Source organism: Benincasa hispida, chromosome 10 (assembly GCF_009727055.1).
Source record: "Benincasa hispida cultivar B227 chromosome 10, ASM972705v1, whole genome shotgun sequence".
NCBI classification, from domain to species: Eukaryota; Viridiplantae; Streptophyta; class Magnoliopsida; order Cucurbitales; family Cucurbitaceae; genus Benincasa; species Benincasa hispida.
The window spans coordinates 9,179,659-9,198,283 of record NC_052358.1 but is presented as its reverse complement, the minus strand read 5'-3'; the positions used below and the strand labels follow the sequence as shown (position 1 = coordinate 9,198,283).

General features: G+C 34.1%; 1 protein-coding gene across 1 annotated transcript; it reads left to right on the top strand.

Annotated features, from left to right (window-relative positions):
- Nucleotides 1–16,222: 16,222 nt before the first annotated feature.
- On the top strand, nucleotides 16,223–17,210 carry LOC120088448 (dirigent protein 20-like). Its single transcript, XM_039045757.1, has one exon. The coding sequence runs from the start codon at nucleotides 16,237–16,239 to the stop codon at nucleotides 16,891–16,893; it is 657 nt and encodes a 218-aa protein (XP_038901685.1). The 5' UTR covers nucleotides 16,223–16,236; the 3' UTR covers nucleotides 16,894–17,210.
- Nucleotides 17,211–18,625: the final 1,415 nt, after the last annotated feature.

The window sequence follows — 18,625 nt, the reverse complement described above, 5'->3', positions numbered from 1 at the left end:
AGTATTGGCAAGAGACATTGCGAAGAGTTGCTTTTGCATTGGGTATGCATGAGCAAGAGCAGTGAAAGCGAAATGTTGAGTGCAAGGCGTTGGGTAGACGATCGTGTAGCAAATGAGCAGACCTACACGATGATGTAGACGATCGTCTAGTAAGTGAGCGGCGCTACACGATGAGGTAGGCGATCGTGTAGGTGGGCGCTGGACGATCGTGTAGCAATGCGGGGAGCTAAATGATGAGGTAGGCGATCGTGTAGGTGGGCGCTGGACGATCGTTGAGCAATGCGGGGAGCTAAACGATGAGGTAGACGATCGTATAACAGATGCGCGGAGCTAAGCAATGCACTAGACGATCATGTAGATATGCGTGCAGTGTTAAATGATAAGGAGTGACGTGCTAGATGATCGGGCTATATGATAGGCAAAGTATTGCACGAACAATGTAAGCGCTAGACGATAAGCGTAGAAGTTGGACAATAGCGCTAGACTATAGCACTAGACAATAGCGTTGAACGTTAAAACGATGCACGTGCATTAAGCGATAGACTACACGATGGCGCTACGCGATGGGCGCGAGCACTATACGATAGCCATGCTGCGCTAAACAATGAGCAGACGTGCTACACGATAGGCGGAATGCTAAGCGATAGGCGATGACGTTAAGCGATAGGCGGATGAGTTAGACGATAAGACATCAGCACTAAATGATGGAGGTAAACGATGGGCGCGGTAGCTAAATGATAGCCTATGTGCGAGATCGTTGAAAGTGAGATCATTTACTAAACGATTGAGCTACACAATGGGCCATGGGAGCTAAGCGATAGATGCAAGAACTAAACGATTGATTGGTTTGAGAACATGTGCATTATGCTAATTAAATACTCTAAAAGAATGTTTAACTCACAGTTTTAATAAGTTTTAGTTGATGAGTCCAACTTCATCGTTATGCTGCCGAAAATTTTCCATCGTCTTCGTATCTCATATTTAGGTAACCAAGCTTCTCTTCTTCAAGATCTTGAAAAAGAAGATTCTCTCATTTATTCAACTATTGAGTTTTCTTGTTTTGCAGATGCAACAAAGGAGTAAAGTTTTGGTATCGTAACATCTTTATGCTTTTTCTTTGGGGAACTTTAGTAAAGAATTTTGCCTTGAATATACCATTTATACACAGTCCCAATAAACACGGTTAGTTGAATATGAATTCCAATCACATTTTCACTTTCAATCCTTTGTCTTAAACCTTTTTTGTTTGTGATCCTTTGAACAACAATGGTCAGACAAAGATGTCTATAACCAGACACTACTGAAGCTGGGGGGGGGAGGGAGGGGTCTGTACAAGAATAATTATGAAGGGATCCATACTTACCAAGTGGAGAGGGACAGTAAACTCATAATGTTTATATTACTTGTAATTTGTATTTTCAAGGGCTGAATTATTGTCCTTTTAAATTATAATTTTATAGAAGAATTTGTGGATTAAATGTAATAGATTTGTTATCAATACATAAATAGTATGTCATAGCCATAGTGTTCGATGATGATGTGTCATGTTATACTTTTTTATCGAAAAAAATGGATTCGGCAACGGAATTTAAAAAAAAGGGACAATAATTGATAAAACGGACAGATCTTGGGCTTTAATGTCGGTTTAAAAGGGCTTAAAGGGCTATATTGTCGATTCCAAATTTCATTAAAGGGCTTAATGTCGGTTGCAACTGACATTAAAGATAGTGTTATTAAAGCCCTTTAATGTCGGTTTAAAACCGACATTAAAGACAACTAACATTACAAGGCTTTAATAACACTATCTTTAATGTTCGTTGTCAACTGACATTAAAGCCCTTAAATGTCGGTTTAAAACCGACATTAAAGCCTGAAATTCTTCTAGTGACTTTTATGGACATGAGAACTAAAAAAAATATATATCATATATATTATTAATCTCTCATAGAAATGTTCTATTTGTTTTGGGTAAATATATACTTAGGTATATTCTGGCTAATAAACAACCTAAGTTTAGATGTTTATCCAAGTATAACATTTATATTTGGATTTAACCTACGATGTCTAAGTGATAAACCATTTTAATGCCTCACATTGCTCACACATATGCAAAAAATTAGGTTAATAAAGCTCAAGTACCAGCTAAAATCCTTAGGTAGCATATAACAACCCGAGTTCAGGAGGGGTACATGAATGAACCGGTATCACATCCGAATGAGGGGGATCTTGCGGACATGAAAGTATGGTTAAAAGAAAGGCTTAAAAGAATTGAAAGTTACTACCTATACCAACAAGATGCCCCTTCTTTTTTGGTGGTTCAATCATAAGAACTTCAAAGTTAAGCGTGCTTAGCTTGGAGCAATCCTATGTTGGGTGACCTCTTGGGAATTAGGTTAAGATGTGGTTCGGGGTCGAACCAAGCGAAAGCTGGTGGGCATGTAACAACCCAAGTTCAGGAGGGTACATGAATGAACTACTATCACATTCGAATGAGATCTATAACCCAAGTTCAGGAGGGTACATGAATGAACTAGTATCACATCCGAATGAGAGGGATCCTGAGGACATACTTCCTTTTTGGTGGCTCATCAATCATAAGAACTCCAAAGTGGATTCCGAATCCTAGGCCTGGGGCGTTACATAGCAGGTGTTCCGTAAACTGTCAACTTAAATACCTTCAGCCTTAGACAAGATTTTAGCCCAAGTGAGTTTGTAACCAAAGTTTTACACGATATGACTTATTTTAATTATTTAAAACAAGTTGTTATTTGTTAAGCCTAGGTGAGAATGCATCTTATATTTGTTATAGATTTTAAATGTCTAATTCATTTTATAACACTTTATAAAATATAGACATGCTTTCAGTCTATAACATCCATCAGGTCATTTCACAATTTAATATAACACTTTATATTAAACACATGAAACCCTAACACATGCACACTATATATTTTAACTAATTATAACATACTTTCAATGCATGATACATGCTTCCTATGATGGAATTTTAAATCTACATGACATGCTTTATGCACATACAAGATAAACTATTTAATTCATACATTCATAATGCACAATTAAATAACTAATTTTGGCATCCTATGCTAGCAAACAGCTAAATTTATTACAATAATAAACAGTAAACTACCTCAAACCACCCCTGAACACTTCAAATTTGCTCGAACTGCTTGAAAACCCCTTAAACGGCTCCAAACTCCAAAATCTCAGCCAAAACAGGTCAAAACTGGTCAAACCAGTCAAACCGGATTGGTTTAAACCATCTGGACCAGCTGAGCCTGTTGGTGTTGATGCCCTAAATGTCGTAGGGTCCTATAATTTGTAATTGTATTGTACAAATATTTTATTTATTTAATAAAATATGAGATGTTTTATTTGAAATTTAATAGCATTAAATCCACAAACCAATAAACTAACATCTAAGGTTATCTTCTGTCGCTTAAACATGTATGTAGAGACATACAGGTGGATCATGTTAAATGATAATCTAAATAGTCTGTAGTAGATGGATAAGATTGAATACCTTATCCTGGTGACACTACGAGTATGACCCACTTTGTAGATATTACAATTGTTGTAAAGTGCTACAAATGATCTGATCCTGATTATTCATGTGGAGATAGGTGAGCGAGGGTATTCTATATAAAGGAGTTTGTATAAGACCAGACCACGAAATGACTAGTCTCATTATATAACGCCATTCATAATAGAGACTTATATTTCACCAGGATGACCATAGAGCCTATGAAGACGGTCCTTTGATTTGTATGGTTGATGATGCCCAGATCGTCGACTCAATAAGCCTACCATTTTGGGATTCATCTGATTGGGGAGTTAGGAACACAACTACACAAGACGAAATTTACTCCTTCCCTGAAGTCGGGGTAAGTAGATAGATTGCTCCCTTAAGGGCAGATTCTGGGGCTTGAACAATGTAGCGCTACACCCTTTCTTGGCCTGAGAGAGGTTTGGTCATAATTGGACTATGACTTATTGTTCATTAAAGGGATCAGTGGTACCTAAGGAGTTATATGTAACTACAGGGACAAAACGGTAATTTTGGCATAGTTGTACTTACGAGCAATTTGTGAAGGTTCATCGCATTGTTGACTGGTTATATCCAATGGACATAAAAATATATCTGTAGTGCGAAGAGTACAGTTGTTAGTCTTTGGTGGAATGCCCGACAGTTAATGGATGTTGAATAATATAATTAAAGGAGTTTAATTAATTATTCAAGTACCATTGGAGCTTCAAGCTACAGATCCATGAGGTCCCCTCTATAGCTCAACAAGAATTAAATGAGAATCAATATTGGATTAATTTGAATTGTTCAAATTAATTAAGAGAATTAATTATATGTGATATAATTAATTTAATTATATATGATATAATTACTATAATGTATTTGATAAATTATAATATAAAGTTTATTTTAGAGAAAATAAATATTTGAATATGATTCAAATATTAATTATGTGAATTGGATTCATATAATTAAATTTATTATAAATGAGATTTATATTAAATACTGTGCACTGATGAGAAAATATTAAACTGTAGGTTATATGTTATAGTTGATATAATATATAGTTTAATATATATTATATGATAAAGTGATTGTCATATAAATATATATTAATTTTTTTATTAAAATTATTTCCTTTTAATTAATTTATTTTTTAAAAATAATTTTGGGAGGGACTTGTAACTCCCTCCCCCTTTTTCTCTCTACAACGTATGTGAGTGGAAGGTGCATGTGGTTGGTCTCTACAACGTATGTGATTGGTCTTTATAGAGAACAATCTTTGCAAGAAAATCCTGTGAGAAAAGTTCCCAGGCTCTCACTCTCCCTCCTCTAAAATCAAACTCTATCTCACTCTTCTAAAATACTAAGAGCCCACAACTCCTTGAATTATCATCTTTGAGAATACAGAGGAAGCTTTCATGGTGGTGGCCAAATTAGGGTTTCGAGTTCATGACCTTTTCGAGATGAGGAATTAGTTGAAGAACGTCGCTCTTCAAGGGTTAGTATTTCTTTTTCTCTTTTCTCAATTTCATATTTAGCATGCTGTAAATTGAATTAAATGCATGATGTTTCTGTATGATTAAATTTGTCAAATTCTGTGAAATTGGGATTTGGGATCGATCCCAACTTCTGCTCCGAACCTTCATCGGTTCCTTCAAAGCTAACTTCAACCTAAGCGGGTGATTCAGATGAGCAGCTGGCCTGTGCGAGCTGACGAGTCACGAGACGGCTAGATCTTCACGGGACGGTTAGAGTGCACGGAAGGACTAGAGCTCATGGGACAACTGAAGTGCACAAGATGACTGGAACTTTACAAGATGACTAGTGTTTCATGGGATGGTTGAAGTGCAACTTCACGAGAGCGTTGAAACTTAACGAGACGAGTCGATGGGTCACGAATTGGGTCTGGGAGGATCTTCTTGAGTCTTTGAGCAAAAAACTTCAAAAACCAAGTTGTCCTCTTCACCAAAACCAAACAATTACAACATAAAATCAATTCTATTGACTCTAGCAAGTTTACAGACCCTTCACGACATGTTAAAGCACATAAAATACCGGGCAATTACAATAATTATTACAAATCGAAAGAGAATTTGGATGCCAAACCTAAATTATCCATTTTTAGAACATATTCATCCATAATATGAATAATCACCCACCATATGCTAAAATTAACTTAAATTGAATGCTTAAAATATGCTCTAAAACCAGTTGTTAGTTTCTGAAGAATGCTTCAGATGAAGAGATAACTCTCAAGGTTGTGAACAAATGAGGCTATCTCAGAAAAATCATTGGAACTTCCTGAAGTTATTTTCAAAAGATAGATCCATTATATTAGATAATGTACTTCTTGTTAATGTAATGAAAAGTTTTGTATCTTATCTTTTGTAAGAACATTTGTATAAAAGTATCTTTTGATATAAATGAAGTGTTAATTAGCAAAAGATGTTTTTCTTTTGTTCTCTTATAAAATAACTATGTTAAAACCGACCAAAGCATAGGCCATTCAAATATTCATATATTTAAAACAGCTAAAAAACAAAAGGTAAAGGTTTCTTCAAGTACTTATCCTTAGCAATTAAGATTTGGTCACATTGAGAATGGTTAAAAGTGGTCATCTAAATCAGTTAGAAGAAAATATTTTAACATTATGTGAGCCTTGTCTTGAATATAAGATAACCAAAATATCTTTTATAAGAAAAAGTCTTAACAACCAAAGAACCCTTAGAGCTCGAACAATCAGACTTCTATGGTTCGATGAATGTCAAGTCACGAGGAGGATATGAATATTTCATCGATTCTATTAATGATTATTCAAAATATGGTTATATTTACCTAACTTGAACATAAGGTTAAAACACTTGAAAAGTTCAAGGTGTATGACAACTTGTTAGGTAAAACAATTAAGACACTTCGATCAGATCGAGATGGAGAGTACAAAAATATGAGATTTCCAAGACTATTTTGAAGGAAATCGGACATGAGGATTTCCATGAGCAGCAGAATGATCGTTCCAAATTTCATTCGTATATGAACATACACAATTACAAACAAGAAACGAAAACATACAGGCTATGCACAGAACCGAAATTACAGCATGCTTTACTAAGATCAAGGGAAAGAATAAACATACCTTTGAAGACTCATCTTCAATCTCTCTTGATCATGAACGCTTGAACAATCAGCAAGACTACAAATCCGAACGCTTGAACACTACGACCGTAACACAGCACGATCACAGCAATCACGAACACAACAAACTCCAAGACCATGAACACAGAAAACGACCTCCAAAAACCTCGACTATGTCGAGTTGAGTACGACACCACCACAATGGCTACCTTGGTATTCTCGGTGTGAGAATCCAAAAATGTAGGCTCTGCGTGGACTTGGTTAGAGGAAGAGACTAGAGGAACAATCGTGTAAACGATTGAGCAAGTGGGAGATGACAACGTCTATCATATAGACGATGCCCAATCGTTTAACAAATTGTGTACGATCGTTTAGCAAAAGCTCCGCGATCGTTTAGTGAATCTCATTCATTTGACAGCCAACTGTGAATAATTTCCAAGAATAGAAACTTTCAATTATCAACTATTAAATTTAGGAAAACATTTTTTTCTTTTATCTCACGGTTACCATGAAACCACCAATAACCTCCCACTCAATTGGTTATTAGAGAAAAATATATAATTATCTAATAATTAATATTATTATAAATATATATGATAACTAACTTATCATACTATATTTATAACCTATAGTTTAATATTTTATCTCATGAAACATATAAATCATAGCTCTTTTTCAATTTCATGGTACTTAATGTAAATCTCATTTACAATTAATCCTCCACTTGATGTATCTCATACATCACACTAATCATATTCATATATAATTGAATTACCTCTTGTCAATTTGAACATTTCAATTCAACACCAAGAACTAATTCTCATCTTGAATCCATTGAGCTACCAAGGGGATTTTACGGACCTGTAACTCGAAGCTCCAACGGTATGTGAATAACTGACTAAACTCTTTAGTCACAGGTCCACCATCTGTTAACTATCGAGCACTCAACTAAAGATCGACAGCTGAACTCTCCTTACTACAGATATATTATGTGTCCATATCAACCAATCAATGGTGCTATAACCCTTCACAGATCGCTCGTAAGTACAACTGGACCAATAACCGTTATGCCTCTGTAGTTATATCTAACTCTTTAAGTACCACGGATTCCTTTAATGAACATAAGTCATAGTCCTACTATGACTGAGTCCTCTTTTCCAAAGAGAAGTTGTGGCCACCATGTTCAAGCCTCGAAATCAGCCCTTAAGGGAACAATCTATCTACTTACCCCTGCTTCGGGAAATGAGTGAATTCCATCTTGTGTAACTGAGTTCCTAGCTCCCAAATCAGACAAATCCAAAAAGGTAGCCATGTTAAGTTGGCAGTCTAATCACTCTCACCCATACTAATCAAAGGATTGTCCTCCAAGGCAAGAGTACCAAAATACTCAAGATTGAGGTCATGTCACCTATGGCTGTTTAGGCGAGATGTAAGTCTCTAGTATCAATGGCGTTATATACAGAGACTAGTCATCTCGTGGTTCAGTTTTATACAAACTTTTTTTTTATAGGACCCCTGCTCGCACGTCTCCACATGAATGGTCAGGATCTACCATCTGTAGTAGTTCACAACACTTGCAAGCCTCTACAAAGCGGGTTGTATCCGTAGTGTCACCAGGATCAGGAATCCCTTCTTAATTCTTATACTACAGACCTATTATAGGTTATCACTTAAGGCATGATCTATTGTATATCTCATATACATGCTTAAGTTTACATACAATAGCCATGGAGCTTTGTTTATTGGATATGAGTAAATGCCAGATAAAATAACTCTTATTTTATTCATAACAATGTGTATATATTACAAACTACGAGACTTCTGAGAATTAGGACACTAATCCCAATATATTTTATAGAACATGGAATCCAGTCACAACTCTCTACACCTGGCGCCTCAGCAGAACGGTGTATCGGGAAGAAAAATAGAACCATGTTAGACATGGTTCAGGGTTTGGTTGTAAGATGTGCTATGCTCAATTACCTAATTTGTTTTGGGATACACAGTAGTAACTGTTATGTACTCTTTTGAACAACATTCCATTAAAAATGTTTCTGAAACTCCATATGAAATGTGGAGAGGTCATAAAAGCTGTTTATGACAAGTAAAGGATGTTTACATATTTCAGAATTTGGGAAAGACTGACACATTTGTTGGTGTTGAGCCCTAAGGAATTGGAACACCGTTTAAAATAGTATACCTAGCCATAGGCTACCCAAAAAAAAAAAAGTAGTATACTTCTTCAACCCAGAAGAAAATTAAATATTTGTATCAACAAATGTTACTTTATTTGAAGAAATATACATGAGAGATCATAAATTATTGTATCAAGTTTCCATAGTAGTTATAGAAAATTAACAAGAGTTGTTAAGACTGGTCAGATGCATATTTTTCAAATAGTTGAGAATGTCTCGATATAGTGGGAGGATTGTGTGATAGCCTAGCCATAACATGGTTGAGTAGAAACTAAAGTTACCAGGTGATGGTGTCGAGACTCAAGAAGTTGAGGGTATAAGATGCATTCCCTATTTGTTAATTAATTAGAAGTATATTGTATACTGATGTGTTTATAGGAGTCCTCTCCACTAAAGTATTTGAGGGCCACTTAGAAAGTCTAGGACTACGGGTTGTATAAACTAGGGCAAGTGGGAGAAAAACCCATAGGTATATGATACCTAAAGTATTTGATACCTAGTAAAGACAAACTATGAGTATGTGATGCACTAGTTTATTGTATTTATCTCTTAAAAAACTCAAAAAGCTCAACATGATGTTGATAAATGTGTGTTACCACTGGAGTTTTAGTCCAAGTGGGAGTTTATTGGGTTTTTATGTCCTAAAAATCATGGTTTGTAAACAGTAAACTTATTTTTTTTAATCAATATAGATATTGTTGAATTTTGATTCAATAAAGTTGTTAATATATAAGGAATAGACAGCTCTAGGGTATCGATGAAGGAGCGTTAGAATTCCTCAATCGGGGAAATTGTCCCTTCCTCTCGTGAGAAGATGGTTCCGTGTCCCTCCGAACAAAAGTCGTTGTATATAACGTCATGGTTGTTTTCCTTCCCTCTTCAAAGACATGTTAATTTGATAGTTCCATCGGTCCGGAATGTTTGAATTGTTTATTTCAGTTTTAGAAATAACCTAAATCCAATAAACTAAGATCCATGGAAAATTACATGAATACTTGAACTTTATATAAAGACATAAGAGTGGATCAAGTTCAAGTAAAAAGCCAAAATGATCTATAGTATACGAAAAAGGCTGGGTACCTTATTTTGGGGACATTATCGGATGCGGTCCACTTTATAGATGTTACAGTTGTTGTAAAGTGATACAAATGAAGTGATCCTGATTCGTTCATGTGGAGACATGTGAGTGGGGTGTCCTATGCAACGAGTTTGTATAAGATCGGACCAAGAAATAAAGTCACTCTTACTCTATAACGTTGTTTATTGTTTAAAACTAACTATTTCAAAGCAATGACCTAAGTAACTTGACCCGAAGCCTGAGCTAACTATGAACTCCTGTTTATTTGCGATTATCCTTAGATTTGCATGGGTGAGGGTTGGCTCAACAGCGCCGGCTTAATAAGCCTCTTATTTTAGGGGTAAGGCCAAGTAGATAGCTGGGAACATAAGGTGTAAGATAAAATTCACTCCTACCCGCTTTTAGGGATATAGAGAAGTTGTTCCCTTAAATGCTAACTCCAGGCCTTGAACAAAGGACCCCACTCTCTCATTGGCCCGAGAGGAACACGGTTTGGTGATTGGATCACAAACTAATTGTTCATTAGAAGATCAGTGGGATTTAAGGAACAAGATGTAATCTTGGGGGTAAAACAACTTTTGACCCAGCCATTATTACAAACAACTTGTGAATGGTTGACTTACTGATTATGGTTATATCAAGTAAACACAAATATATCTACAGTGAAGAGAGTACAACTACTGAACTTTAATGGAGTAACCCGGTAGTTAACCAATGTTGGTTAATTAGGTTAAAGAGTTTAGCCGATTAATATCAGATTATTGGAGCCAATGATCTCTAGGTCCATTAGGTCCCCTTACTAGCTCACAAACGGATTAAACATTAGAATGACGTGATGAGAAAATTTGAAGTGTTCAAATTTGAATTAAGGGAATTAGTAATTATATACAATATAATTACACGTTTAATTGTCGAATTAAACAAAATTAGAGAATTGGATAATATTTAAATACGATTTAAATATTAAAATTACATGAATGGGGATTCATGTTCGTGGAATTGGTGGTGTAAATAATTGAATATTGGCTATTAAATTATTTAAATTAATTATATTTAAAATTAATCATTTGAATTAATTTATATTTAAAATTAGAAATTTGAATTTTTGGAATATTCAAATATTAAATTCAACTTTAGTTTTAATTCAATTTTTCTAAAAATTTAATTAAAGAAAATTGGATTTAAATTAAAAATTTGGAAAAACCCAATTTAGTGGGTTTCTCCATCTTTTGACACTCACAATTCCATTTTAGTTCATTCATTTATGTGAAGTTGGTTCAACTTGTTGGGTTTTATGTCCTAAAACTCGTGGTTTGTAAACAATAGAACTTATTCTGAAAATTTAATAAGTTGTTATTGAATAGATGTTTTGCTTATTATAAATCCAATAAATCTAAAAGTCTCTTGACTATTACATGAGTACTTGAACTTTATGTGGAGACATAAAAGTAGATCAGGTTCGAGTAAATAGTCAAAATGATCTATAGTATATGAATAAGGTTAGATGCCTTATTCTGGTAACATTATTGGATGTGGCCTACTCTGTAGTTGTTACAGAGAGTTGTAAAGTGTTATAAACGAAGTGATCCTAATTCATACATGTTATGACATGAGGAGTGGGGGCGTCTCTGTGCAAAAGGGTTTGTACAAGATCGGACCACGAAATCAGTCACTATTACTTTATAAACGCTGCTTACTGTTTAAGACTGATTATTTCAAAGTGATGACCTAGGTAACTTGACCTTAATCCTGAGCTAACTATGAACTCCTGTTTATTCGAAATTATTCTTAGATTTGCATAGGTGAAGGTTGGCTCAACAGCGCTGGTAACCTCCCATTTTAGGAGTAAGACCAAATAGATAGCTGAGGACATAGGGTGCAAGATGAAATTCACTCCTACCTGCTGTTAAGGATAGTAGAGAGGTTGTTCCCTTAAGTGTTGATTCTGGATCTTGAACAAGGGGCCCCACCCTCTCATTGGCTCAAGAGGGGCTCGGTTTTGTTGATTGGATCACAAAACAATTGTTCATTAGAGGATCAGGAGGACTTAAGGAATAAGAGAAAATTTCAAGGGTAAAATAGAGATTCGACCCAGTCATTATTACGAACAACCTGTGAAAGGGTTAACTTACTAATCATGGTTATATCGAGTGGACATAATATATCTACAGCGAGGGGAGTTCAACTATGAGCTTTAGTGGAGTGACCCATTAGTTAACGAATGGGGGTGAGTTCGATCTAATGAGTTTAGATGATTAATCTCGGATCATTGGAGCCCATAATCTGTAGGTCCGTGAGGCCCCCCTACTAGCTCAGAAATGGATTAGCTCTAGAGTAGCATGATAAGTTAATTTGAAACGTTCAAATTAAAATTAAACGGAATTGAAAAATAAATATTTAAGTATGATTTAAATATATGAAGATGGATTTGTGTAAAATTAATTTAATATTGGATATTAAATTAATTAGATTTAAATAATTATTTATTAATTTTAATAGAAAATTAATTTATAAAAATAATTTGTAAAATCAATAAATTTTGATTTTAGAATCAAATGTGATTTTTAAATCAAATTTAGATTTTGGAAATAGAAAAATACACAAATGAAAAATTGAGTTTTTCCATCTTCATCTTCAAGTAGCTCACACTAAACCTACCATCTTGAGCTTCAATTACTCCAAGCATGAGTTGCATCTCATGTAGTCATTCTCATTGCATGATGGTCTGCAATATATTGAAGAGATTTGAGTGAATTTGAGGCAGTGAAATCACAAGAATTTTTTTAAAAAATTCGGTTGAAGAAGGAGTACTTCATTGGGTTGCTGTTGTGAGTATTCTCCAAGTTCCCTTGATTCCAGCTTATTTTGAGTCCCACAACTCAATCTAGAGCACTAAGAGAATAGTATAGAAGAACTTGTAGTGGTCTGCACAAAGATTTGGAAAGGTTTTGCAACTGGAAATTGAGATTTCAAGAGTTCTTCAAAGGCAATATTTGAAACCCATTTATTTCTGTTATAGCATGTTTTCATTTCCGCCAAAATTAATGAATTAAAGTGTTTATCAATCCTTGCCACTTCAGTTACGTGATGATACAATCCAACACAATTTTCTATGCAATTTGATTGCACTAATTAAGCTGAATAAAACTCAGTTGATTCAGCTGAGAGGGAGAGACATGCAAAAGAAAATTCTGTTGATTTTTGCTGAAGAAGTGTTCTTATTTTGAGAAGAAAAATCAATGATTTCTCCTTCAAAATCCCTAAAATTCAAACTCATTTTGAATCTCATAATTCAAGGTCCAAGAGAATAGTAGGGAAGATCAAGTGATGGTCTAGTACACTTGAGTCAAGAATCAAGCTGAATTTGAAGTTGAAGATGAGGTCTTCAAAGGTATATCTTCAAATCCTATTTTAGTTTATGAACATGTTTACTTAAATACTAAAATTGATGAATTAGAATGTTTAATAATTCTGTTTGCTTCTGCTACTTGCATGATAACTCGAACAATAAAAAGATTAAAAGAGGGAAAAAACACTCACACAATCCGATGACCCAACCCGACCCAACCTGAAAATATTGGGTTGACCCTTCAAAATAGAATGGATAGGGTTGAGTGTAAGGCCAACCTAAATTTTTGGTTGTTCCAAAAAACAACTCTAACCCGATTCAACCCGAAACCCCTCCTTGGGATGGATTTGTGAAAAGGACTTGAAAATATTTTTCAACTACTAAATTGCCACCAAAATAAGAATGGATATAAAGACAAAAATTGTGGGATCACAAAAGGGTGTGAATAAATTTCATTGACAGAGTTAATTGAGGATATTTCAACCTAGATATAAGAGTCTCTCTTTTTGAAAAGCTATTTTTTAGTTTTCAAAATTTTCCGTTGTTAGAAAGTAGATAATAAAATAAGAAATTTGGAGGTGGAAATAGTGTCTATATATTTAGTATTAAAAAACAAAATGGTTATCAATAGAGCCTTAACTTTTATGAGCTGAAAATTTAGGTAAATTCATATCTTTATGTTATGTCGGTTTAGTTTATTAAAAAAACCGTTAATCTCAATCTCAATTTTAAGTAATAATTTTTAAATTTTGAAGCGTAAGATTGTCGTATTTTGCAATGGAAGGACCAAAAGGAAATATAAGTAAAATTTAGGGAACTAATTTCATTGTTTCGTTTTTGTTTCTTCAAGGTGACATTTTCTTCAAGCATAAGGTTTTAATCATATTTGAAATTAACTCAAAGCAAAGTAAAAATAAAAATCAGATTACATTGTTGATCTAACATCTCAAGCTAAGAAAGTGCATTATTCTTTGTTTGAGATGGGGCAAAATAATTTAAGACTTGCCTGAATGACCCTAAACATGTAAGCAACATAAGACAGCTAAAACAAAGCTCTATGACCTAGGTTTACCAAAAGAAACCTTAAACTAACTTATGGTCATTAATTTGAAGGACTATAACTCTCATGTCTATCGATACCATAATAGTATGACCATATGTTGGCTAAAAGTAACCTAAAAGATTGTGAACAAACATTAAAAGTAAAGTTTTCATTAAGCATCCGAGAGTTGAAGTCATCATGCAAGTAACCAAGGACTTTATAACCATCCAATATACTTATAGAAAAATTGACTTTTTTGAAAAAAAAAAACAAAACTTTCAGATGAATACTTTATCTTGAGAGTTTGTCATAAATAAAATAGAGTGCATTTCGACACAATTTCAATTAAACTACAAGTTTTATTTATTCTTGAATGGTTACAAATTTCTTGGAATGGTTGGTTAGTCTAAGATTCAATTCTCGGATTTATAGAAATTTTTATGTAATTTTCAATTTTAAAATTTTTTAATGTTAAAGATCACTATTTTTAACTTATTTTCAAATAACTCAACTATGCCACACGAAAAATTAAATGGATTAGAAGCAATGCTGTTATATATGATCAATTTTTTTTCTTTACATAATTTTGCATCTCAAGTAGTAAGAAAAATAAATTTTAGATGATAATAATATGTATCATCCACGTAATAACGATAAGATCTTCATGACAAATTTACCCTAAACCCATATCATCTCAAGTTGTCGATTTCAAAATTGTTTTGAAATTTTTGAAATTGAGCTCTATATGTCTTGTTTGTTAAACAAGTCATTTAGATCCAAATTCTCAAAAGTTTCATCATAATATTCTTCTTAATATAATTTAATATTGAATTTGAACCATAGATGGAAGAAAAATTTAAACAAAATGGTAAAAGTCACGTTTTGGAGGAAAAAAAGTTCAATATTAAATTCATATTGTGGAAAGAGTGTGGGAAACAAGACTAGAGACCTTGTAAGAGTCAATATATATTAGTTGATGTGAATGGGTTAGTTCCATTCAATTTCAATGGACTTTTACACAAAATCCAAATCAATTAACCAAACATTACTTCCAATTCCAACAACCACAACTCATTTTCAAGCACCCCACAAAATAGTAACAAAATTACATCAAATTAGTAAAGTTTAAAAGCTTAAAACACAATCTTGCCAAAACATTTTAAGAAAAAATAACTTAAAAAAAGACTATAATGGTATGTATCATACCAAATGTTAGTTTAATTTTTCAATACCCATTTTGAGTTAACACAATAATAGATTTTTTTCAAAAATTAAAAGAAATGTTTGAGCCTCCAACTTCAAGTAAGTGTAAACTCTTATAACCCACTTGTGACTCCAATTATAATAATTGATGTTTTAAACTATTATAACTTACATTAATTGCAACATTACTATTTAAAATCATTTTGTATTTATAACTTTTACTATTTCTTACCAATCTTTATTTTTCTTTTTGTTATAGTATTTAATATTTTCTATTTAAACTAAAATAGTCTGCATCCCTAAAAAACATACTATTATAACTTGAATTAAAATAATATACACCCAAGTAAAGACTATTATAGCCCACGAATTATAATAACCACTTACTATAATAACTAACTCATACCTCAAAAACCCTTAAAAATTTTAAATCTACACCACATATGGTTTGAACCAAAAAAACAAAAGAAAATGAGAAATTATAATGATGCTTTTGTTAGGTATACCATGACCCATAGATCCACTTCACTTGAAAAGTTGAAAATTTTATTTCTCTATGAAAGAAATAGAGGAGTTAATTATTACTGCTTGAGATCTTGGCCCATCTCAACATTCTAGAATCATAATTTTGCAAGAAAAAAAAAACAGGGTATCAAGCATCTGGCTTTATATAGAAGGCAGAGGAATTCTATGTTTCTCTGTCTTGAAGTCCCAAAAACAGAGCAATACAAACAGAGAGCTTCTAAATCTCCCACTCACATGGCCGGAATCTCTCCGCTCTCAGCCACCCACTTCCTCTTTCTCTCTTTCCTCCTCTCCTCTGCCATGGCTTTCGCTATAGGCGAAGATGAATACTCCTTTGGAAGAACATTGGACAGAAAACTTTTGGGTCTTAGAAAAGAGAAGCTCAGCCACTTGCGTCTTTACTGGCACGACGTTCAAAGTGGCAAAAACCCAACCTCAGTCCAAATCGTGCCCCCTGTTTCCAACACGTCAAGGACTGGATTCGGTGCGGTCCAAATGATCGACAACCCATTGACAGCAACTTCAGATCCGAAGTCCAAACTGTGGGGAAGAGCACAGGGACTTTACGCGGCAGCTTCGCAAGACAAATCTGGGCTGTTAATGGCGATGAATTTCGCGTTTGTGAGTGGGAAATACAACGGAAGCTCCATCACCATATTTGGAAGAAACCCATTTATGGAGAAAGTGAGAGAGATGCCTGTGATCGGTGGAAGTGGGCTGTTCAGATTTGCGAGAGGATATGCGGAAGCCAGAACCAGCAAGATTGATTTCTACACAGGGGATGCTGTTATTGAATATAACATTTACGTACTTCATTATTGAATTCTGCTTCATCAGTGAATTCAGCCTTCTGGGATGCTGCTGTTACATTTTTTTTTTTAAACTTTCAATGAATTCATCAGTGAATTCAGCTTTCTGGGATGCTATCATTGAATATAACAAATTTTTTTCTTTTTTTTTTACTTTCAATAATTTTCTTTCCGTATTGAACTTTGATCTGCGGGTCGTTTTGAGCCATCAACAAGGTAGGAACCATCCAGCTGTTACACCCGTCGAGTCTAATCAGCTGTGGCCAACCTTAATCGATTCGAGTCTATTGTTGTCTATAATATTCTATAAGTGATTGTTTGGTGTGTTAAGTTGAGATAAAATGTCTAGAGTTTACATGGTATTTATATGTTGTGTTGGAATATAAAGTTATTTGGCATGAGTTTATATGCCTGCGATATCTGATGCAATTTTTTGAACTCTAAATAATATGCTTTTATGATTTCTATTTTTGTTTTGAAACTTTTTTATTCAATAATTCTATCCATCTTTATTTGAATAAAATATGGATTATAATTTTTTTTAGTTCGTAAAACTTTCCTTCTTCTTTTGACTATGAACAACAATTAACTCATTAATTTTCTTGTAGAAATATGGTTAAATAAAACGAGAAACTAAAGCAAAATTAAAACTTTTGATTCTAGCTCATTTTTCTCTATGAATTTCATTATCATCTTTTTCTTTTTCTTCTCCTTCATATTGTTGCTTTATATTTTACTATGTCATGATTTTTTTTTAATTAAATCTCCCTCATCATCGTAACAACCAATGAAACGTCACCACATTTCTTTAATTGTTTCACTTTCATTTCCTCTAAATTTGGGAGATTATTAGAGAACAAATCTTTATTTTTCACTAATTTTTGCTGGAAAATGTTCCAGAAAAAAAAATTTCATTTTACAATTTTTTTTGTCATATGTTACATATTTTTCAACTACATACATACTTTTTGTCTAAATATTTTTAACATTCAATTGATATATGAATTCATTACGTATAAAATATTACACTTAATGTAGACAAAATAATATTTTTTATATAATCAATAACCCTACAACAAATTTTAACAGTCATCAGTCTTATAGTAGTCAGAAGTGGTTGTCAAAGTTGATTGTCGAAGATGTTTTTTGTTGGAGTTTGTGGTCGGAGGTAGTTGTCGGAGCCTGAATTTGGTCACATGAAGGTGTATTGGAGTTGGTTGTTGAAGTTTATTATTAGAGATGGTTTTTGAATCCCAGAGTTGGTCGGACGTCGAAGTTGATCATCGAATATGATTTTCGTTGGAGATTGTAGTCGGAGGTGACTGTCGGAGTCCGAAGTTAGTCACATGAAGGTTGTATTAGAGCTGGTTTTCGAAGTTTGTCATCGAAGGTAGTTGTCGAACCCTCGAGTTGGGCGTCATAGTTGCTCGCTCAAAGGTGATTTTCATCAAAGTTTGTAGTCGGAGGTTGTTGTCGGAGTTGGTCATCGAAGTTTGTTGTCGAAGCCAATTGGTCGTCGGAGTTAGTAGCACGAAGGTGATCGTCGGAGTTGAGTCACCAGAGGTGGTTGTCGAAGGCCAGAATTGGTCGTCAGAGTTGATCGCGAGAAGGTTTTTGAAGTTTGGAGTTGGTCACCAGAGCTATCAACGGAGGTGGTTGTTGGAGTCCAGATTTTTGTTGTCGAAATTGTCATCGGAGGTGGTTGATGGAGCCCGGAGTTAGTTGCCGGAGTTTCCATCGGAGGT